This window comes from Eptatretus burgeri, chromosome 5 (genome assembly GCF_056783735.1).
Source record: "Eptatretus burgeri isolate ZD-2024b chromosome 5, Ebu_testis_v1, whole genome shotgun sequence".
Classification (NCBI taxonomy): Eukaryota; Metazoa; Chordata; class Myxini; order Myxiniformes; family Myxinidae; genus Eptatretus; species Eptatretus burgeri.
Window position 1 is genome coordinate 46,183,942 of NC_140965.1, and position 25,432 is coordinate 46,209,373.

The window sequence follows — 25,432 nt, forward strand, 5'->3', positions numbered from 1 at the left end:
TCTCTCTCTCTCTCTCTCTCTCTCTCTGTCTCTGTCTCTGTCTCTGTCTCTGTCTCTGTCTCTGTCTCTGTCTCTGTCTCTCTCTGTCTCTCTCTCTCTCTCTCTCTCTCTCTCTCTCTCTCTCTCTCTCTCTCTCTCTCTCTCTCTCAGCCCCTCCCCTTCCATCCAGCCCTCTTTCCATCCCCTATAAATTAACACCCATCAGTTATACTTATCACATGTTACAAACAGCCGCACTTTGCAAGAGCAGCAGATTCTGTTACAGCTCCGTGGCTAACTGTCTGACCTTGTGCTTGTTTCCCGGGACCATGGACGCTTTTTGCGGCACGTGGAAGATCAAGAGCAGCGCCAACTTCGACGAATACTTGCAAGCGTTAAGTAAGTGGGAACTTCCGCCGTTCGTGCCTCCGTGTCCAAGTGCGAGCCGTGCCGCGACCGAAACGTGCGCTTTGCCTTTGTTTGATGTTTGAACGGCTCGGCTGTGGCGTGGATAATATCGTTGGTAACCAAGCCACGAGCTCTTAGCATGAATATCAGGGTACGGTGGGGATCGAGTTCCCGTGTCAAGGCCATTCATCACACGCACATTTTGGGCCAGTCACATGTGCACGATTACAATGCGTTATAGTGTACTAGCAAGTTGCCCGTGCCCACACGGGATTCTAAACGGGATGCGGATGAAGGGGGCAAAAATACAAATGGTGTCTTCTGTCATTGAGCCGGCAAGTTGGGAGCAACAATTCACATTCGTTGCCACCTCTGATGCAATTTAAATGCTCTAATGGTTGCGAGGGGCTACATTTTAAACCGTTTGTTTGATACATGTAGCTTTTTGATGCCTCTGGAACGTGATAAAAATTTGTGTTGGTGTCAAAGCAAGTGACCAAGTACAAATTAATAGTAGGATAACTGTTGTCCAACAGGAATGTAGAGAGGTAGCGACATACCAATTCTCGAACAGACTATAAACTGTCACGTCACAGCAGGGCGTTCCATGACAAAAGGTGCGCCGTCTTTCGGATGGAAGTTAATCCGGCTGTCCCGTATGCTAGCACTCTGTGGTACATGCTGAAAACGCCACAATGTAGTTCGTGAAGGAGGAGGAGGTTGCCGGAACGAGTTACTAATTCCTGCCGTAACCGACAAGGGGCACAGCTGCGTTCCCAGTGCTGATGCAACCTCCAAACACGTGGTGCACACGAATCAATGACTTATTTGTCCCACACGTTGCAGTGTAATGTTGTATTCTGTGCTTTTGTGTCTGTATGCCTATTGATGGGACCTACTTGTCCATGTAAATTCCATACGGCACAAATGGCGTTCTTTATATTTTGTCAACTTTAACATGTTGGGTTTTATTCGAGAAGTTTCTCTATTTTTTAATCCCCATTCATGTGTCTGAGCTCCACCAACCCCCATAGGTCAATTCCTTTTCTCGGTCTCCACCGGACTTGCGGTGCCCTGAAGGACGGTCACCGAGACCGCGAACTATGCCTCGCTGCACAATGCTCCACCGCACTTGGCACGTTTTGTAAACGCACAACTCCCAAATAGCTTTGAACCAGAAAATTTCGTGATTTTATTCTTCATCGAGGTATGACCACTTTGTAAGGCAAGAGTTGGAGGCAATTGTTGGACAGGGGTGGCAGGGCTCGGCAGAGGTTGTTTTTAACGGTATACACATCCCTGACCAATTACGTTACACCCCACTCTCACTGTTTATTCGGACTGAACCCGCATTCACATATGCTTGTACACCGGATACACACCTGTTTGTACATCGGATACACACCTGCTTGCACATCGGATACACACCTGTTTGTACATGGGATACACACCTGCTTGTACATCGGATACACATCTGTTTGTACATTAGATACACACCTGCTTGTACATCGGATGCACACCTGCTTGTACATGGGATACACACCTGCTTGCACATCGGATACACACCTGTTTGTACATGGGATACACACACACCTGCTTGCACATCGGATACACACCTGTTTGTACATGGAATACACACCTGCTTGTACACCGGATGCACACTTGCTTGTACGTCGGATGCACACCTGCTTGTACGTCGGATACACACCTGCTTGTACGTCGGATACACACCTGCTTGCACGTCGGATACACACCTGCTTGCACGTCAGATACACACCTGCTTGCACGTCGGATACACACCTGCTTGTACGTCGGATACACACCTGCTTGCACATCGGATACACACCTGCTTGTACACCGGATACACACCTGTTTGTACATGGGATACACACACCTGCTTGTACATCGGATACACACTTGCTTATCACAGAGCCAAGACTCGACATGAGAGAGTGGAGTGGTACCTTGGATATCGACGACAGGTCTCACAGTCTGTGTGTCAATCCTTGCGAGTGGAATGGAAGTGAAACATTGTGTTTTTAAAATTGATCCTACTTTCCATCCAATGCGGGTTTGAACCACATTTAAACGGGTCTGCGGGTTTTCAGAAACAAATTGTGTCAAACCCGGAAAATCTGGGTTACTTGCCATGTACACTTAGATATCACAGGATACAGATTGGATTTAGTGAAGTCACAGGGTAGCGAGTAAAAGGAATGTCTTTTGAAATGAAAGGCACTTTGTAATTAGCTTATCTGGAATTGGAATTCCAGATAAGTTATTGTTACCTGCACCATCCGTCCGTCTCCTATTTTGACTTCTCAGGCCGACCAGGCTGAAATTTGGCAGCAAGGTTCCGCTCCTGACTGGTAATGGTGATTGCAAAGCTTGCTCCCATCACGTTACTATAAGGTCAAAATGGCGTAAATTCCTTCAAAATTCTACTCCAGACCCACCAGTCAGAATGCTACCAAATTTGGGTTACATTAGGATAGGGTCGTGATGTTAAATTGTGGAGGTCATGCCGATCACGTGACCGAAAGTGTGTCAAAATTGCAGACACTAAATTATTGGGAAAATCTATAAATTCCTTCAAAAATTCTCTTCTGCAGACCTGTTTGTGGGTTGAATGCAGAGGATTGATTATCATGCGTACCTCTCCGCAGCTGTAACCGCTTTAATCTCTCAGCTCGATCGCCATACAAGGCCTGTAATCAGAAAAAAAAATGAATAGCATAAAGGAAAGAAATGTGTATAAATATATTTTCTGCTTCCCCAGCTATAAACTGTCACCCTGGTGTTGCACCCAGTTATAAACTGTCACCCTGGTGTTGCACAGGCCAGGTGAGGCATCAATGACCTTGCTCTCAAGAGTTATACCAACTAGTTTCAAAGGAACTCATTACTATAGAAATGAAAATCACCATCTATTGGAAGGACGTTAACCCAGCAGGCACATACGTCAGCACTGGTGCTTGGTGGATGTTCAGGATCCCTTGGTGGACCTTGAACAAATTACAAATTCCTGCCCTAACTACTGCTGGGAAGGTAATGGCAAACCACCCTTGCCAAGAAACAGCTTCAGCAGTACTTGACCTGCCTTCGGGCAACATCAGAATATGAATAGGTCATCTGATGCTTGTTACCCCGCATGTGCAAAGCAAAATGCGGGGTTAAGCAATTGGTTCACTTTGTCTATCTGTCTCCAAATGTGAGTGTATGATCGAGGAACTACTGAATTTCAATTGAATGTTATATTTTGAACATGGATCTGAAAATGAACCTTCAGTTTAGCAGTATACTTTGGCTCCAAATTTAGCAAATTGTACAGAATGTCATCCTGACTGTGCATGCCCAGATAGGAGTAAAATAACTCGTTTACTCCGTTTGCCCATGTAACAGTCAAACAAAATTGAAAATTATTCCAAACAGGAGGCTTATTGTTTTTAGTGACATCCCCCCCCCACCCCCCTGTGTGCTTCCTTCTATATCCATCTTGCCCTTTCCAGCCACCCACCATTGTTTGTCCAAGTATCCAGCCTCCATCTTAGCCTTCGGCTCTGTTGATGGTGTGTCCCCCCCCCCACTGTTCCTTTTGTCCTGTTATGTCCTGATCCATTCAATGTACTTGCTCTTACACAAGCCTTGACTATGTATGCAAAAAAGGAGGTGTAAAAGACGGTGTATCAACGGTGGTAAACTTTAGAATTTTAAAATATTTTTTTCTACAACCTTTCAAACCTTTATTTTATTTATATTGAATTATGTACTTGAACACTGTAGAACACAAATCACCTTCTTGTCACTTTCAAAAACTCCATTTAGCAGTACGTGGCGAAAATATCACGCCATTTTACATCATCTCCCTCTCAGCATTGGGGAATATCGAGATTCAGACAAAATGGCAGCTCGCTGGAAATACAGATCATGCTCGGAAACACAAAGCAAGAGTTGAAAAGACCCTTCCCATGTCCTTTTTCTCAAGACTGTACAGGGTAAAGGTGATCTATGAACTCTGTCTAATTTTTCTGAAAAAACAATCTTGGTGCTTCTTTTACAGTAGTCATGCCATACCAAAACCAAGATGGAAACCAATTTACATCTACATTGTATGGAAAAGTGCAGAATATACTTGAATGCACAATAATTTACTTATGACTGGACACTGGATCATAATTGCATCATCCCACTGATTAAAAAGCGTTTGCTTGTTGGGCAAGAGTTGGGATTTAGCAACAAATCTGATTAGCACATCATGGCCACATAATCATAAGTGTGTACCCGAGAACACTTATAATAACAGCTTTGCATTATAGAAAGTCCAATAATTACAGAACACAACACTTTAAAGGCATCATAACTGCAAGTATACTGCTGACTTCAAACAGCCAGAATACAGTGTCGATGCTTGTGAAAATCCGATTGGAATTGGGATGATCCAAATTGAAAAATACCAACCAACCTCATCCTGAACTCGGCCGTCTTTGCGGTCCCGAAAAATCGCAAGGTGAACTCTGGCATTACCGGGCAGCCGCATTATAGTTGGTTGTGCTGTCATTTCTGAATAAGTCGTCATCGTTTTTATTGTAACACGTGCTTCATTGTTTTGCACACTCAGATGTCGGGATATTAACGAGGAAGATCGCAGTCAAGCAGAATCCCTCTGTGCACATCACCAAAGATGGAGATAAGGTCACTATAAAGACTTGCAGCACCTTCAAAACTTCGGAGATCACCTTCAAACTTGGGGAAGAGTTTGACGAAACGACGGCCGATGACCGGAAAGTGAAGGTGAGTGCCGGAGGTGCGCCGCGGGCACGATGGAGCATCGTCATCAATAATTTATTAAATTGATGAGGTATCCTTAATCATCGTTATGAATAACACTTCTCCATTGGAAAGTCTCACCATGTGGTGTTAAATTCTAGAACGCTTAGTTGTATGAAAAGTGAAATTTCACACAAAATGCTTCGGTACGTCAAGAAAAAAAAAAAAAACAGATTTGATTTTGGTGAATTTTTACATTTTTACACTGAAGTTCTTAAAGTTGAAATTTGTTTGAAAACAAGAACTCTACAAGGTTCCGTGAAAAGGAACGACATTTTGCACATCTCTGTAATATGGTCAAAAGCAGATGGCAATAACGCTTGGTGCATATTCACAATGGTCTAATGAAGACCCAAGCTTCAAGTATGCTTTATGTTGAGATTCGAGACCCCATTTCACTCCATAATTGCATACTTCACCACTTTCATCACAGCTCATTCGAGATTGATTGAAATGGCCAAAAATGTCCCAAATGCAACCCACTCACCACCATCGACATCAACGAAGCTTCCACAACTGTACCCAGACACATACTCGTGCAAAAGTTTCTCACAGTAAACATGGACAATGACGACAAACTTTGTATCTCAAACTTCCTCTCTGGCAGACGAGCACGTTACACTCGACAACACCTATCGTCCCAAATGGTCGGTGTCCCTCCGGGAGCCGGTCTCTTCCCTGGACTTGACTTCAACCTCCACGACATCCCAGAACCCCCACCTCATGTGATAATTCTCATGTACGCAGCCAACCTTTCCATACCAGTACAAAACTACACCACAAATGCAAACACACGCTTATTTCAACGATACATATCGATTCCAACACGAGCTCTCGCTGAACAGAATCAACATCTTGCCAACTAAATAAACAATCGCTCTCCAAACCGTGGACAAGGGTGAATCCAACTATCACAGGATGATCACAATGTGTAACTCACAACTTCCCCCAAAACAAGACCCCAAAATACTCAGAATCACACTCTATCACATGACTTTAAATAAACATGCATGACAAACCACAGACAAAGTCAATCAAAAAGCCAACCAACGAAAAGGATGAACTAACATTTAATTTGGTCAAGAAAATGAATCCCTAACCTCAACAGTATCCAAACCACTATCTACTGCGCCATTCCAAGGTGGGCTCCCACCATATCCAAAACAAAACACATTAAACCTTCACCAAACCCAAAACAAGGCACAGGCCAAGCTAAATTATCGACATGGATCACCTTCACGCAGAAAAAATACTTCCCCTCCAACACCATGTGACATCAGAGGCACACACTTGATTGAAACCACTCAGACACTAGAACATTTGTGTCACCACTCTCAATTACCCACCTCACCCCAGATGCAGAAAAAACCCTCACCCATAACTTCCTACAACATCTTCTCAAACATGCCACGTTCACTCTCAAAAACATCGTATCAGAAAAATTCACAATCACATCACCAGCACAGCTTTGCAACAACAGAACAATAAAATACACAATGAACTACACTCTACGATCCATCCATCTGAACAAACCCTCCTGCACTCCATCATGAGTTACACTAAGCCTCGTATTGATTTCGTGGTTAGGGTGGCTGGCTTGCGATCCTAGGGTCCTGAGATTGAGCCCCATTGGATGCTGAATTAACACCAGGTGGGGTCGACTCAGCCTATCATCCTTCAGAGGTTGGCAAAATGAGTTCCAGTGTACTGGTCGAGGGGCACAGCATCAGTGGCACAGCTGCGCTCTAAGAAATGATAGCTACCCGGCAGCCAAAGCTGCCAAATGCAAGAACAGAACAGTTACACTATCCAACACTATTTTGGTAACACTCCGCACTCCAAACATGCATACACAAACTCATTCTAACTCGGAACCTGCTATGCCCATGCTGTCGGCTTGAAACCGACACCATACACTACCTGATCACAACCCATACATAAACTCATGAATCACAACCCGTACACCACCTCATGAATCACAACCCAAACATCACCTCATGAATCACAACCCATACACCACCTCATGAATCACAACCCATACACCACCTCATGAATCACAACCCGTACACCACCTCATGAATCACAACCCAAACATCACCTCATGAATCACAACCCATACACCACCTCATGAATCACAACCCGTACACCACTTGATCACAACCTATACAGTGGCCATGGACCACAGGCTTCCATTGAAGATGTCATAATGATGTTGATTATTATTATTATTATTATTATTATTATTATTTTTATTATTATTATCTTAGCAAATACTGCAAGGCAATGGCACTGAGTTTATTTTTCATTCAAAGGTAACATCATTAGCCCATTGCCCACGCAGTGGAAGACAGGGTCTTGCAATCGTGTATGTGTGTGTGTGTGTGTGTGTGTGTGTGTGTGTGTGTGTGTGTGTGTGTGTGTGTGTGTGTGTGTGTGTGTGTGTGTGTGTGTGTGTGTGTGTGTGTGTGTGTGTGTGTGTGTCCAGACCGCAACAACTTTATAATGAGCTTTTGTCATCAAATTTTTAACAAAGATTTATTATGAGAATATGGAGAAGACAAATTAATAATTTTGGTGAAATAATTTTCATTATTATAATTATTATTTGACCCTTTTTGGGCCTATTTTTTTTCCTCTCGATTATTTTTTTTTAACATTTCTTTTCTCAGCAACTACTTGTCCAATTAACACAAAATTGTCTGGGTGGGAGTGAACTCCTGTGGAGAATATTTTAATAATTGTGATGTCGTATGCCACGTAAGCCTGGTGTTGGCTTAATGGATAGGGTGGTAGGCTTTGGATCCAAAGGTCCTGAGTTCAAATCCCGCTCAGCTGTTGAATTAATACCATGTTGGGTTGACTCTGCTTGTCATCCTTCTGAGGTCGGCAAAATGAGTGCCAGCTTGTTGGTATCCTGTGTCGGAGTGGCGACCCATCCAGGATTGTGCCCAATAGCCAAGGAGACTGCTTAGGCAGCACCAACGCTCTGCACAGAGTATGGTCCCAATGGATGGATGGATATGCCACGTAATATGGCAGCCACCTTAGATTAAATGCAAAATATTAAAACATTATATCTCAGAAACCGTTGATTGGAAAAATTTGAAACTTGGCACGTCTCATTCTACTCCCAATGGGAAACAAAGGATTGGAGGGATGATGTCATCAGTGAAGTGGTAACCAGCCATAAATGTTTTAATTAAATTGAAATCGTTGTTTACTATTGAGATTCGGTGTGTATGTCCATGTCATAATATTTTTACCAATCAAGCTTTTGTCATCAAATCTTCAGCAGGCCTTTATTATGAGATTGTGGAGAAAACAAATAAATTAAATAATGCACATTTTTTTTAAACTGGCATTTTCGTCAAGTTTAGTTTGAGTACAAAGCAGACGCAGAGGGGCTTTGTATTTTGAGATGCTTTCTAGTTCAACTTGGCTTCGTTTCTTAGCGAAAACGACTTACCACCAATTGATGCAAAATGCACTTATTTCACTTCTTTCTTTTTTAAATCCTCAGAATCCCCCTCCACCTCAAATTTTATTTGTAAACCTTCACAAAAGAATCTACATATTACTTATGCAAAAATTGTGGAAACTTTGATCCCTATTCTCAAATCAACCCATCCCTAACAATGCCAACTTCCTCAGTCACCCCTCCTTCCATTTTATTTCTCATTTTTTCAAAAGTTATCCCTTATGACCCAAACAGTACGAATGTAATTGTATCTTGTTAAAGTTTCCTGCTGAAGAATAATCCGTTTCTGCCGTGCCGTTAGCGTGGTAAAGTTCCCCATGTTTCGTTTATTTATTTATTTTTTAAATCGGCATTATAGCTTTTGATGGATTTCTAACCAGAATGATTGTTATAAAGTAAAGTTTCACCAGACTCGGTGGCATTGTAGTTCGAGCAACTGCTCCGAGTCTGGCAGGGGAGTGGTTTGATTGGATCATTTCAAAGACTTTAAAAATGGTACATGTGACTTCCTTACTTTGCACTCAGCATTTAGAGGAACGATCATGGATAACCTCCCCTGGATTGAAATCCCATGGAAATGGTGGGTAGAGGGGCACTACTTTGAACAAATTACAATTTCCTATCCAAATCACCTTCAGGCGAACGTCTGGTCTGACCAGCCGGTCCCTGATAAGGTTTAGGCCAAAAACCTTTCCCGGCCGATCTCACATGGTGGGAATAATTGGGACTTCTGAAGTTACCACAAAGCCCTGTGGAAATACCAGGATCTAGTTTTTACAATGCCTGACAGCATGACACAGAGGTTACACATTATCCTTTGAGCTGTTGAGTCTGCGAGGAAATTGAGACATGACAATAAACTGTGGGATTGGTCATGCAGGTTGGGCGTTGCCTCCAAAAGTGATTTTGCCAGGTAACCGTCTGCTAGCCTTGATAACCCTTCAGACGTTAAAGATGACGTGGTGCGCTTTGATGAAAATGGGTGAGTTATCGCCGGCATCCTTGCCAATAATAAATTCAAAATTCCTGCGACTGTCGGCCGTGGAAGTCATACCGGTCAAAGTCCATTGGTGACCCTTGAAGCACTTTCAGCATGCCAAATGCCTGGCAATCTACCGGGATACGGTATAATGCCGCACACAACGGTTCCATCCTCATCCTTCAATGGTAACCATCAATGTCCAAGTTGAACATAAAGATTATGATTATGATGGCGGTGAAGGTCATTTTATCTACTCCCTGCACCACAGAGCCTCATTACCATCGAAAATGGAAAGTTGGTGCACCTGCAGAAATGGGATGGAAAAGAGACAACATTGGTTCGAGAACCAGAGGATGACAAATTCATTCTGGTACGGCCGACTTGAATACGTCAGATTATTCTTGAGGCAATTTATGAAATGGTGGTTTGTGTTGTGATGCTTAGAAAAAAGTGTTGGCTAAGACTATTTACCGATAAAGGAATTGGGCAAGTTGAGGTACTGCTGAAAGGTCTGAACGGAGTCGGGTTTTACAATGTATGATCCAAACTCTGGGAGTGGTGTCTGCCAACACAGGGAAACATGGCAAATGGTGTCAGTAATAGTTTATTATCTTATAACTGTGGTGACGTTATAGGAATAGGGTAGCTCAGACAAGTGGCCAAATATTGAACATGCTGCTCACCAAACAAACCAGGCCCTAGATACTGTGGGCAAATTGAACATGCTTCTCACCAAACAAACCAGGCCCTAATATACTGTGGGCAAATTGAACATACTGCTCACCAAACAAACCAGGCCCTACATACTGTGGACAAATTGAACATACTGCTCACGAAACAAACCAGGCTGTACATACTGTGGGCAAATTGAACATGCTTCTCACCAAACAAACCAGGCTCTAATATACTGTGGGCAAATTGAACATACTGCTCACCAAACAAACCAGGCCCTACATACTGTGGACAAATTGAACATGCTGCTCACCAAACAAATCAGAATATATGTACTGTGGACAAATTCAACATACTGCTCACCAAACAAACCAGGCCCTACATACTGTGGACAAATTCAACATGCTGCTCACCAAACAAACCAGGCCTTACAGACTGTGGACAAATTCAACATGCTGCTCACCAAACAAAACGTTAATTCTTGCATTAGCTTAGATTACATTTTGATTTTCCATTGGTGTGCTGCAAATGCTCTTTCAATTGATTGCCTCTTACTGCCATTTCCAAAACAAAAAACAAAAACAACCATTCACTGTCATTGTATGAGAGCTGATTGGAAAGTAGAAACATTTTTCCTAATTGCAGACAGTGCAGTCATAAGACAAATTACCATAGAGTGGCCTGCAAAAGTATCCCCCCCCTTATAAAGTTTTTTTTTTTACATTTTGATGCCACCTGAGCTTATTGCATGATGCTTTCAAATAAAACAAAATATATAGTTTTCACAAACTACTTCAAATTGATAAAGCTTAAAAAAAAAAGTGAATAACTTAAATTAACAAACAGAGAAAATCAGATGATTCTCAGTTGCACAAGTATTCAAACCCTTTCCCCAATTAACCCTGAATCACTTCAGGAACAAATTATTTGTTTCAAAGGTTACAATATAAGTGGAATAGGTTTCACCTGTGTGTACTCAGTGGTTTCACTTAAAAACTAAGTCCCCCCACTTATCGAAATAATTTTAAGATAAAACTTACTTGGTCAAACAACAAGGCAAACATTAAGACCAAGGAGGTTTCCAAAGAAGTGAGACATAAAGTGGTGGAGAAGCACCGTTCAGGAGAGGGTTATAAGATGATTTTAAAGTCACTCATTATCCCTTAGAGTACTGAAGAAGTGGAAGACATATCATACCACCCAGACTCTACCCAGATTAGGTCGCCCATCCAAACTCAGCAGCCGGGCAAGCAGGAAACTGGTTTGGGATGTAACTGTAAATCCAACAATGAGTTTGATGGATCTGTAAGGCGTTGTGTCCGAGATGGGGGCCAGTGTTCAATCAACAATATCCAGTTCCCTTCATAAGGCTGGCTTCTATGGATAGGTGACAAGAAAGAACCCATTACTGAAATATATATACAGGGTGTCCCTAAAAAAATGACATCATTTGAAACTTGAATATATAAGTAACTACATGTCCCAGGCAAACAAAAGTAAGTAGGCTTCATGTTGAACAATAAAAGATTTATTTATCAAAATTCGAACACGAGATTCAGAGGGATGTAGGTTTTATAACTGTTTTCTCAAAACTTCACATATGTTCAATATGCGCACTGCCTGTGACACGACACACGTCAAGTCGGTGGTCCAGCTCCTGCCAAACACGCTGGAGCATGTCTTGCGTAACATTCTCCAGCGCCTCAGTGATTCTCTGCTTAAGTTCCTCTCGGCTTGTAGGAAGAGGGGGGATATAAACCAGTCCTTTCACATAGCCCCAAAGAAAAAAAATCACAAGGTGTCAAGTCAGGTGAACGTGGTGGCCATTTCAACAGCACATTGTCATTATCACTGGCATGCCCAATCCATCTTCCTGGTAGATTCTCATTGAGATAAGAATTAAACATTCAACTTAGTTAGTTTTTACACATTTTGTTAAAATTTGAGATCATTTGAGTGAGAATTAGCTATGTTATTATTAGATTATGAAATGATGTCATTTTTTTAGGGATACCCTGTGTATGTCTATATATATATATATATATATATATATATATATATATATATATATATATATATATATATATATATATATATATATATATATATATATATATATATATATATATATATATATATATATATGTATTGTTGTAGATTTCCGCCCGTTGGCGTGCGACCAACCGCGTCTAACCAATAGCGGTCGCTTCGCCCACCGAACGGACAATCCAGTCGTGACTTTCTGGAACAACGCCAGAAACCAGTCACGGGTGTGTTTTTAATCCCACCACAACCTTGTCCGCACTCGAACCGCGCTACAGGGTCTGATCGCCAAATCTTCGATTTACCTAATTATTCGCGCAGGTAGGTTACCGAGAGATTGTACCTCAACGGGACCGCTTGGAAACGAGCCGCTTAAGCAGCTCGCTTCCTTTTGGGTTAACCGAGCGGGGTATTATCGCGCAGTCCCGTTGGACCCGATCACTTTACCGGCTATTTAAAAACCAACTATATTCCGAGTGCAAGATGGGGGCAGTTCAATGAGGGAATGGACGCAACAAACAGGTTTACATTCACACAAGGACATTTTTTATAATAAAGCACGTATGCAATTAAACAAGGCAATACACGTATGCAATTATACAAGCAACAAAAGCACGACAAAAAACTACAACCGTCTACTTATTATGTACAGTCACTTGCACTTAACAGCAGTTCCGACTTATTAGACGGGCCCACGGACACACGTACGCACGCACACACAACCAAGAAATGGTGGCAGAGGCCTTTAATAACGAGCTCCAGCTCGGAGGACAGGTGAGCTGAAACCCAGAGCCTATCTCGAACCTCTCCACCTCGTGTGGTCTTCAAGTTGTTCGGACCCGGGCTCCAGCGAGAGCGAGCTGGATCCAATCGCCGAGCCGCCATCCTTCCCGAGCTCCCGCAAATCCTACCGTGCTTCTCAACACGTGCTGGTGAGACGAGGCGCCGATGGTTCCCGTCGATGCGTCGCTTCCCCGAGGAACCACCTCCACAAAGAGGTTGATGAGTCGCACCAAGCCTGGAACCAAAATGGAGAACAAAGAGCTCCACAAACCAAGAAGAAGAAGAAGCCACCACTCGCAGCTCGAGCCAAGCGACTGGCTTAACTTCCTTCCAAACAGGGCAGCTTGAAGCAAAAAGTTCTCCCGAGCCAAGCAGAAGCCGAAGCTCACTGAACCACCAAAGCAAAAAGCCTCCTCCCGAGCCAGGCCTCAGCTCACTGAGCCAGCCGAAGCAAAAAGCTTCCGCAGGCCTCAACCCTAACGCAAGCCAAGCAGGACCCGACGGTCTGCTGAACAATTCCCCTCAACTCCTCTCTCCAACTCTGCCCACAAACAAAAGAAAAGATCTCCTCTTATCCTTCTCCCGCCCTTCCTCCGCTCCCGGCGTGACTCATGACTTATGCCCTCGTGCTCCATCCCCCGCTCAGCCACGGGTGGGAGGGAGTTGTTGACATCATGAGTCACGGGACGGCCGGGTGGTTCTTCCTCTTCGCAGAAGAGAGGGAGGGATGTCTTCATTGCTCGTTCCCTAACTATTAAATTGATCCGCAGCGCATCTAATCAATTTCTGAACATTTAAACAATGGAAGGTGAGCTATCTAGGGAACAAGCACTTATCGACATAGCTGACTAAAGGAACCTGAATGTTGTGTGCAATCGAATTCCAAATTCGTAACACTACCCCCTCCCCTTTTTACAGACTCGTCCTGAGTCGTCAAATTTTCGTGTGACCAGCATGTGTAAGTTTTCCCCTAGGACATTCTACCTTCGGATCCCTGAGTGCGACATTTCTTTACACGTGTCCCAAAAATAAATAACTTAATGCGCTGCGTAACTAACTAAACAAACTCTCACAGACTCATTCGGACAACTTAACTAAAATTGCCGGTGCTAAAACAAATATGCAGGTGGGGTTCCACGTCTTTACAATTTCCACTCAACTTATCCATTACTTAACCATGGCCCAGGACTTGTGATCTGTGAAAGGGGAGAAGGTAAAAGTCATTTCAAAGTTCATTGATGCAGGGGAATGGATGGAGATGGTCGCAAAACACAAATGAGCATGATGGATGCACGGGCTGCCTGCAGGGCAGTCCTTGCAAAACTAAATGGTCCTGGCGCACATGGTGATGGATGGACACAGGGGCAAACGCAAACAAGGGCAAGCAGGCATGGGGTCATGGCAGAGGCAGGCAAACGAGGCATGGCAAGGCAAGTCCATGCAGAACAGGCGGCTGCAGCACAACAGGCCGGCAGGTGAAGCTGGCCGGCCTCTGGTGTGGTTCCATCATGTCCGGAGGGAGTGCGGTGGTGCCGGTCGCTCTGAAGGCGGGCTTGGACCGAGCATACTGTCTTCCCCCACTCTATCGCCTTTGCCTGTCTCTGTCCATACCCACTCCCTTAATTTGCCACACAACACAACAAAATTTAGCCCGTCTTTATTTTTATTTCCCTTTTATAATTGGCTCCCTAACACCCTTTATCGTCTTTGTCTGGCTAACCTATCCTGTCAGCCTAGCCTACTCCCAACCCCTACGTCCCCTCTCTGCAGGGGAATAGGGAGAGACTAGCGTCCTGTCTCGAGGCCCAACAAAGCATAAGAATGGCCTCCTCAGAGTTCAGCGATCTACCAAGGTTAGTCCAGCAGCCTACAACGAGCGAAGGGATGGATGGTGCGAGTGGGTACATCTCCTATCTACCCTAACATTCATTAACCTGAAACTACCCCGGGGCTTTCCAAAAACGCCTCACATTTTAAAACTATCGGTTCTAAAAACCATGATTCCCGTCGCCTGTGTTGGTGTCCATTATAAATTTGGGCCTTGCCCACAAATTTTCATTCGTGCCCTCGCCCAATTTCCTGGCTGGGCAGCGTGGCTCAACTGGCAGGAAGTCCCCCTCTGCCGAACTCTAACCATGGCACCCCCAGGCCCGCAGGCTGCCTCCAAGCCGAGCCGCTCCCTACAACGCGGGGATGCCCTCTCTGGCATTGCCCCCCTCCGATGCCCACGTGGCGTGATGATGCCCCGGGTCCCTTTCCAAGGGTCGCCCGTGCCCACTACACTGCCCCCGTGGCATTCTGGCGCTACGGGCCCCGTTTCCGACGGGTCGCCCGTGCCCACTACACTAACCCGGCCCCTCTTGGGCCCTTGGCCTACTCTGGCGGACTAGTCCGGTGCCCGGGGTGCCCACTCAACAAAACTCACCTTTCCACAGCCACGCTCCGAGCCGGTCAATGAACTCTTGCACCCCTCCAAACGGGTTTCGTGCCTTCTCTCGACACCACACCAAAACGACCTCCTTTTAATAAATTTGAATAACCCACTAACTAACTAACATTAAACTGACCCTGGGGTCACTTGGGTGGGAATCACTCCTCCCCCCAACCAGTCATTTGCACCATGCATACCACATTCGCTCCACTCACACACTTGGGCCCGCTGTCCCATACTCACTCATTGTACACTTTTCACTCTTTTCCACTTACACCAACACTCCACACTGCCATTCTTCATAATTAAATCCCCTGACTAACTCGTGGTCCCTCGTCATCCCTTAAAACTCAAGCACGTTCCATTTACTCTACGTAGCTAAGCTACGTCTCCTCGACACATTTCCAGTCTGTCCGTGTCTCCAAAAATCCAACAATTCCCATTTCCTAAATCTGAACTAAAATCCCTCTAACTAATCCATTCCACGGGCTCCATAAGGAACAACCAACCCATGTCCCCATGAAGCCGGTCAAAATTTCACTAACCCATCCCCTTAACTAGTAGTTCCTGTTCCCCCTGACAGGGGGGTCTTCCACCCCTTGCCCAGGGAATTCTGTTCACCCGAAGCGAGGCTTGCTTTTTTTTTATGTGTGCACCAGCGCGGCAACTCGCAACCTGCGCTCCTGTCCGTGACGTCATGGCAGCTATTCGCGCTTCGTGCACCTCGTCCCTTCTCGGGCGGTACCATCCGGCAGGGATTTCCCTCCTGCCGGATTCCGACCATGCAGCTACGACGTCACCCTGCGCATTCAATACAAGCCTCGCGTTTCCCCACTCGAACACATGTGCTCTGCTCGTCGGAGCTTCACAAATACGCTCGCGTGAAGAACCCATCCGGTCCAAATCCATATCCAGCCTACCTTCTGTCCGTCCGCAGGATCGGCTAATCCACCGCTTGCGTTTACGGACCGGGCTTCACTCCCGCAGGCGCACACGTGGCGGCCTCGTGCGGAGCACAGCACGGACCCCGCGCGCGCTGCCGTGCAAACCCGGTACGGTTCTCAAACCAGCTACGGCCGCTACCCGGCTTTTGTCCCTCATCTGTCGCAGTCGTCGTCGCCATTCAACAGGCACACTATTGCGTGCCACGACGCTCACACACCTCACCATTACACTAGGACATGCGGTTGCGGTCTCCCGCATGCTAACCGCCATCTCCCTCTCATACCGCCACCTCACACACGCGATCTCTCTCACACATCGCCTTTCACTCACACACGCGGTTCCTGTCACACGCGGTGTTTCATCCACACACGGTGTTTCATATTCACACGGTGCTTCATCCACACGCGGTGTCTCATCCACACGCGGTGTTTCATACACACAAGGTGTTTCATACACACAAGGTGTTTCATCCACACACGGTTCCTCATCCACACGCGGTGTTTCATCCACACGCGGTGTTTCATCCACACGCGGTGCTTCATCCACACACAATGCTTCATCCACACCATGCGTGCTGGAAAGCACGCATTTCGGCACACTCGCAAACACACATTTCGACACCACACACACCGGAACAACCACGCTGGGAATTAGCACCACCACAAGGGGTCCAGGGGTTTCCATAACCCCCAAGCTCCGCGTGCACCCGTTCACAGCACTCGCCCCCTCTACCTCGCAAGACTCGACCGGACCCACCTGGTTGTAATCTGCTTCAAGGAGGCACATTCCCTCCCCTCGTCCCTGAAGGAAGCTATCCGGCTGCTCGCACCGGGTCACAAGACATTCCCCGAGCTCCCCCTCATCGTCCTCCACTACCTCCATGTGTGTGTGCTCGTCTTTACTTTCGTGTTTATCGTGTAGTCTCTCCTCTACCGTTTTTACCTCCTGTGTCTCTGTTATTCCTTTTATTATTTCCTTGCCGTTCACGTCTCCGTCACCCCATTTAATTTTTCCCTCTGTGTCACCGTCACTTTCTCTGTCACCTGCACGAGTCTCGTCTTACACGTCCCCCGTATTACTTTGTCCTCCACCGCGGGGTCGACACAGTCCACACTTCCCCTCAGCTCACTCGATCCAGAACGTGGCGCCGCCATTATGCCCGCCTGCAGGCATCGCTCCACGCGCCGCATTTCCTCCCGCATTTCTTTCATTTCGTTTTTCATCTCGAGTGCGTTTCAATCCATTTTTGCCAGCAATATTTCTAATAGCTTGCCCATGTCAGGTGGCCCGGTGGCAGTCGCTTGGCCATTATCGGGCGCGGATCTGCCAGGGACCGAGGAGGGATTTTGACGGAGGAGGGGAGGCGGGGTGTCATACACCGCGGCCCCCGCTGCTGCACCCATTGCGGATTCTGCATTTGTTTGTGGGGGGTGTTCAACCTGCATAATGGGCATGTTCTGCACGGTCATTTCGCCCTGAGCCATGATTTCTAACATTTCTAAATTCATTACCCCCTGCTCCCGTTCGCCTTGAACCGCCATCTTGCTTAACGGAAATAATTTAAAAGCTCGTTTTTTTAATGGAACCGGAGGGTCGCCTCGCACACCCTTGATCCAGTTCCGTTAATTTTGTTGGAGGCGGGAGAGTTTGTTTTCCTGCTCCTCGACACCAGTGTTGTAGATTTCCGCCCGCCGGCGTGCGAACGACCGCGTCTAACCAATAGCGGTCGCTTCGCCCACCGAACGGACAATCCAGTCGTGACTTTCTGGAACAAGGACAGAAACCAGTCACGGGTGGGTTTTTAATCCCACCACAACCTTGTCTGCACCCTACCCGCGCACTACAGGGTCCGATCGCCAAATCTTCGATTTACCTAATTATTTGCGCAGGTTGGTTACCGAGAGATTGTACCTCAATGGGACCGCTTGGAAACGAGCCGCTAAGCAGCTCGCTTCCTTTTGGGATAACAGAGTGGGGTATTATCGCGCAGTCCCGTTGGACCTGATCACTTTACCGGCTATTTAAAAACCAACTATATTCCGAGTGCAAGATGGGGCAGTTCAATGAGGGAATGGACGCAACAAACAGGTTTACATTCACACAAGGACATTTATTATAATAAAGCACGTATGCAATTAAACAAGGCAAAACATGTATGCAATTATACAAGCAACAAACACACGACAAAAGAACTACAACCATCTACTTATTATGTAGTCACTTGCACTTAACAGCAGTTCCTACTCATTAGACAGGCCCATGGACACACGTACGCACACACCCAAGAAATGGTGGCAGAGGCCTTTAATAACGAGCTCCAGCTCAGAGGACAGGTGAGCTGAAACCCAGAGCCTATCTCGAACCTCTCCACCTCGTGTGGTCTTCAAGATGTTTGAACCCGGGCTCCAGCGAGAGCGAACTGGATCCAATCCTTCCCGAGCTCCCGTGAATCCTCCCGCGCTTCTCAACACGTGCTGGTGAGACGAGGCGCCGATCCTTCCCGTCGATGCGTCGCTTCCCCGAGGAACCACCTCCCGCGCTTCTCAACACGTGCTGGTAAGACTAGGCGGTGAACCTTCCCGTTGATGCGTCGCTTACCCGAGGAACCACCTCCACGAAGAGGTCGATGAGTCGCACCAAGCCGGGAACCAAAATGGAGAACCAAGAGCTCCACGAACCAAGAAGAAGAAGCCACCACTCGCAGCTCGAGTCGAGCGACCGGGTTAACTTCCTTCCAAACAGGGCAGCTTGAAGCAAAAAGCTCTCCCGAGCCAAGCAGAAGCCGAAGCTCACTCAACCACCAAAGCAAAAAGCTAGCAAAAAGCCTCCTCCCGAGCCAGGCCACAGCCGAAGCTCACTGAGCCAGCCGAAGCAAAAAGCTTCCGCAGGCCTCAACCCTAACGCAAGCCAAGCAGGACCCGACGATCTGCTGAACGACTCCCCTCAACTCCCTTCTCCAACTCTGCCCACGAACAAAAGAAAAAAATCTCTTCTTATCCTTCTCCCGCCCTTCCTCCACTCGCGGCGTGACTCACGGCTCATGGCCTTGTGCTCCATCCCCCGCTCAGCCACGGGTGGGAAGGAGTTTTTGACATCATGAGTCACTGGACGGCCTGGTGGTTCTTCCTCTTCGCAGGAGAGGGGGAGGGATGTCTCCATTATTCGTTCCCTAACTATTAAATCGATCCGCAGCGCATCTAATCGATTTCTGAACATTTAAACAATGGAAGGTGAGCTATCTAGGGAACAAGCACTTATCGACATAGCTGACTAAAGGAACCTGTATGTTGTGTGCAATCGATATCCAAATTCGTTACAATTTACACACACACACACACACACACACACACACACACACACACACACACACACACACACACACACACACACACACACACACACACACACACACACACACACACACACACACACACACACACGGTAGCCTGGTGTTGGCGCAGTGGTTAGGGCAGCGGCTTGGGATCCAAAAGGTCCTGAGTTCAAGCCCTGTTGAGCCACTGAATTAATACACCAGGGGGTTGACTCAGCCTGTCATCCTTCCGAGGTCGGCGAAATGAGTAGCAGTGTACTGGGCCGGTGTATACCCCGGTTAAAATAGGTGTACCATGTCCCTGTGTCGTAAGAGGCGACCAGGGTTGCGTCAGGAAGGGCATCCGGCGTAAAACATGTGCCAAATCACTTTGCGGATCATACGGATGATCCGCTGTGGCGACCCCGACAGGGAGCAGCCGAAAGAAGAAGAAGAAGATATATATGTGTGTGTGTGTGTGTGTGTGTGTGTGTGTGTGTGTGTGTGTGTGTGTGTGTGTGTGTGTATATATATATATATATATATGTGTGTGTGTGTGTGTGTGTGTGTGTGTGTGTGTATGTATGTATGTATGGTATGTATGTGTGTATGTGTGTATGTATGTGTGTGTGTGTGTATATATATATATATATATATATATATATATATATATATATATATGTATGTGTGTGTGTGTGTGTGTGTGTGTGTGTGTGTGTGTGTGTGTGTGTGTGTGTGTGTGTGTGTGTGTGTGTGTGTGTGTGTGTGTGTGTGTGTGTGTGTGTGTATATATATATATATATATATATATATATATATATATATATATGTATATATATATATATATATATATATATGTATGTATATGCATATATACATATACAGGGTGTCCCAAAAAATGTACTCACTCTTTACATGATAATAAATGCGTTGCTTATTGACTTAGAAACAAAATTAATGGTTAAATGTATAAATGGATAAATGCATGTTTACAAATGTTCAAACTGACGACCATCACGTTCCAAACACAGCCGATAACGCGGACCAATGGATTTAACAGCGTTACGAATCATTTCATTTAGAACTGCAAGACATTGTCTTTCAATTTCCTCTTTCAGCTCATCGACTGTTGCTGGTTTTGAGCCGTAAACCTTATCTTTGAGATATCCCCATAAAAAGAAGTCCATTGAAGTGAGGTCTGGGGAACGTGCAGGAAATTCAACACTACCTCTTCGCCCAATCCATCTGTTCGGAAAAGTTGCTTCGAGATAGGCCCTGACATCACGGTGGTAGTGGGGAGGTGCTCCATCTTGCTGAAAGTAAATCTCTTCGTCACCAAATATTTCTTCGACACGTGCACCGACGGATTCCTGCCGCAAGTTTAAGTTAACATCCCCAGTGACAGTTTTGTCAAAAAAGAATGGCTCTAGGATGCCCAATGCTGATATCCCACACCACACCACATTCACGAATCACTGCTCATCTTCACTCTTTCATTCCTCTTTTTTCCCGCCTTTGGAATAAACTCCCTCACTCTATTCTTTCCCATTCTTCCCTCCAGGCTTTCAAAACAGCTGTTCACCACCACCTCTTATCTTCCCCCATCCAAATCCTCGATCTTTTCTACCCCCGATAATCCACCCAAGCCCACTTCCTTCATTTCTCCTGCTTTCCTTCCTGAAAGTCCCTGAAATGTCCATCTTCTCTTCGCCATGTTCCCCGTCCCATCCCCATCCCTCTCCCTTCCACAGTTCACCTAATGTGTCTGTTCCCCACTGTTTTGTCCTTTCCACTCCCGCCCCTCTTGTCTCATGCCTCCTTGCTGTGAGTTGTGTGTTAGCTCTCATACGAGCCTCGACCAAGGTATACAAAAAAAAAAAAAAAAAACTCAGTAACCCCTAGTAAGTTTAAATGGTGTTCCATAGTAACATGCGGATTTTCAGGAGCCCAGGTGCAATTGTGTCGGTTAATTGAGCCATTTAACTTGAAGCTGGCCTCATCGCTCCAAACAATTTTGGATGGAAATGCTGCATCTTCTTCGCATTTGCCCAGGTACCACTCACAAAATTCAGCTCTCCGGTCAGGATCATCTTCATTTAGAGTGTGGATTAACTTTGGAATGCAACTTTTCCAATTAATTCGCTTCAAAATGTGATGGGCGGTTGATTTTTGGGATTCCTGTCTCACGAGCCATTTGTCGTACAGATTTCCGTGGGGATCGGTGGAGGGTTTCCAGCAATTGATTTTCCTTTGCGGGGGTGGTTGATGACCGTGGTCTTCCTGAACGCTCCATATGGACGTCATGCACAGTTCCATCTGTTTCAAACTTATCTCGGATGTGAGCAATGGTGCGTCGCATTGGTGGATCTTTGTGAAAATGTCTTCTAAATTTTCTTTGCACTTCCATGATGTTTTCGTGCTTCCAGTAGCACTTTATGATACATTTTCTTTCTTCAAAACCGAGTCGTACTTCTGCTATTATTAGGGGCAATTTGATCTGAAAAGAAATGAAAAATTCAATGAGTTATGAGGAGCCAAAATGTGAGTACTTTTTTTGGGACACCCTGTATATATACATATTTATGTATATATATATATATATATATATATATATATATATATATATATATATATATATATATATATATGTATATATATTGTTGCGGATTCGCGCCCGCCGGCGTGCGACGGCCACGTAACTCGAATCGCGGCACGTCGCCCACCGGACGGACAATCCAGTCGTGACCCTCTCGGACTAACGCCGGGAACCAGTCACGGGTGGACCTTTCGGTCACACCGCGATCGAGCCAATCAGCCCCCGCGTGGGATAGGGTTGCTCGCCAAATTCGAACTACCTAAGTACCCACGCGGAGGGTAGACCGGGCGATCGCACCTCGCCGCAGGTCGACTTCGGACACGGGCCACTTAAGCGACCCGTTCCGTACTATCAGAATAACCGAGCGGTGTTATCGTCGACCTCGACGGTTCGATTAATTATCGGGCGTATTCAGCCCACTACCAACCCTTTACGTGAAGCAAGATGGGGGTTCAATGGAGGAAAAGACGAAGCGAAGCGGGAGAACAGTTCAACAATAAAGCACATTTATTCGCGACGAACGGAAAGCACACAAATACAATTCCACCAAATGCACACAAAAAAGAAAACACAATTCCATTTACACAAAAAGCAAACATAAAAGTGAAAACGCAGTGCAGAGCTAATACCGACTACCGAGCACACGGCAACACTTACACAATTCTACTTCACAGACGGCGCCGACAACACATACCCAAAACCAAGGAAAAGAAATACCCTCAAGAATGAGGTAGGCCTGGGGCCGAGACCTGGTCGGGCCTACCCGTCTGGTGATGAGACGCGGAGCGGCGATGGCCCCGCAACCCGCGGGCCTCGTGGACAGTGCCTGGCAGGGGGTGGGAACGGGGCCCCCTTGGTCGCACTATCTCAGCGCGGGGGGAAACAGGAGGGGGGTTGCTGATGCTCGGGGCATAGAGGATCTTTATTATATGCGACGAGCGTCTCCACCTCGGCCAGGTCGCGCTGTCGGCCTCCCAGGGGTGCAGCTCCCTGCACGACGCGAGCACCCCCTCGTCCGCCCTCGCCGCCTCTCCACAGCTCGTCCCCTCCGTTCCGACTTTTAACGCACACGACGAGCAGCTCCACCGCCCGCGAAGTCTTGACTCTCTGTTCCGACTCCTTCGCCTCGTTCCGACCTTTACTACTCCTTCTCTCGTTCCCTCTTGCGACTCTCCGACCCCTCGTTCTCGTTCTGCTGACTCTTTCACTTCTTGCGACTCCTTCGTTCCGACTTTTACCACTCCTTTGACTGACGAACACCGTCCTTTTATCCCCCCGTAACTTCGCCTTTGACCCCCTCCCTTTGACCTTTCAACTCGCTCCCCATTGGCCCGAGAAAAAGTGGGCGTGAAGGCTTTTTGATCCACAAATTTGCATATATCGATCGCCCTGGGGGCGGGGCCAATTCGCCCCTCGCTCACCGATTGGACGGCAAAAAGTGGGCGTGTGTCGTTTTGGATCCGTTTTTGAAGCAGAAAATCCGTGATTTTGTACACGCTGTTCAACGTGCGCCCTACACGAGTCCAGCATCGGTGCCCATGAGTGGCGCGAGATGACGGTGATGCGATGGTGGCGAGTTGTGACGGTAAAGGTCATGGCGGTTGTGGTGAAGCGGCGTTGTGGTTGGTGGTTGTTGTTGTGGTTGTGATGGTGGCGATTGGTCCAAAATAAAGATAGTAAAAGAAAAACGGCTATCCTGAAGAGTCGCAGCACGTATAAATGACATGTATTCCCACTAGACAACGGGTTTGGGCCTAACTACACATGCACTTACCGAGATACCTCACCTAAGGGACCTGAATGGTGGTTTGCGAATCTGGTAACCACAACAATATATATATATTGTTACGGCTGTGGAAATTCGCAGAACACCATATAGGTCCTTTGTTCAGTTATGCCGATAAGTCCGTGTTTAGTTAGATTTCCCCACCGTTGTTTAATAGGAATTATCCGTGTGGACAGGGCTCTGATTTTTGAGTTAGCCGTTTTTCTTTTGCTATCGTTATTTTGGATCAACTGCTTCACACCAACCACCACCACCACCACCAACATCGCTCTCAACAACCGCTTCAGACCAACCGCCTTTCCACAACCACACCTCAACAAACCACGCCATCCTCACCACTATACCCACAACCGCCAACATCGCCTCACCACCTTCTCCACCCCGCCAATCACCTAACCACCATCTCAACCACAATGCCAACCACTGGCCACGCCACCACAACAAACAACCACACCACAAACCTCGCCGCAGCGAATAACATGTACGCCATGGAGAACAAGAAGAAGCTCCAATAACACACTTCTAGGAATTTCCCCTCAGAACTGGGAAACAGAAGTGACGGTTACTAAACGTATTAAAACCTGACTCCTCTCCGCGAATTTTCCTCCCCCGCGCTCCACGAAGGGAGGGCGATTCCCCGCCGAGATAAAAGGGCACGCGGAACGAGGTGTCATTGAGGAGTGGAGAGTGGGTCTGGAGGTCTGGAGGTAGTGGTCGCTCTCTGCCTGGGTCAAAGCGAGTCGGTGGAGTCAGTCAGTGAGGAGTGGAGAGTGGGGCTGTGGGTCTGGTGGTCTTGGTGGGAGTGGGAGCTGCGTGGAGAGAATGGAGAACAGAGCGCCATGTTGGCGTTCAGTCGGTGGAGAGTCAGTCAGTGAGGGCTGGAGAGGGTCCATCGAGGGCGCCCAAGCCAGTCACCACGAGGGTGCAGGTAACCTGCAATGGTCTCATGGAACTCCTTCGGTCCGCCAAGTTCCATGTTATAAAGGCCTACAGGTCCAGCCTAACCCCCTTGTCTATGAGGGGGTCTTTCCTTGTTCCTTTGAATGAATGTTGTGGCGCCGAGTCCAATAGGTAGAACCGTATAAGTGCTTGTGAATAATAATAATAGACGGTTGTAGTGCTTTACCTTGCTCGTATCTTGTCCCTTCCCGCCAATTCCATTGCTTTTCTGCATACGTGCATGTTAGTGTTT

The 25,432-nt window shown here is 46.5% G+C and overlaps 1 protein-coding gene across 1 annotated transcript in view; it reads left to right on the forward strand.

Annotated features, from left to right (window-relative positions):
* Nucleotides 1-133: 133 nt before the first annotated feature.
* LOC147026361 (fatty acid-binding protein, heart-like) overlaps nt 134-25,432 on the forward strand; it is a 56,123-nt gene continuing 30,824 nt past the window's right edge. Inside the window, exons 1-3 of the mRNA XM_085881694.1 lie at nt 134-378; nt 5,006-5,178; nt 9,943-10,044. Coding sequence (XP_085737820.1) covers nt 219-378; nt 5,006-5,178; nt 9,943-10,044 — 435 coding nt within the window. The 5' untranslated portion in view covers nt 134-218. The remainder of the gene's footprint in view (nt 379-5,005; nt 5,179-9,942; nt 10,045-25,432) is intronic.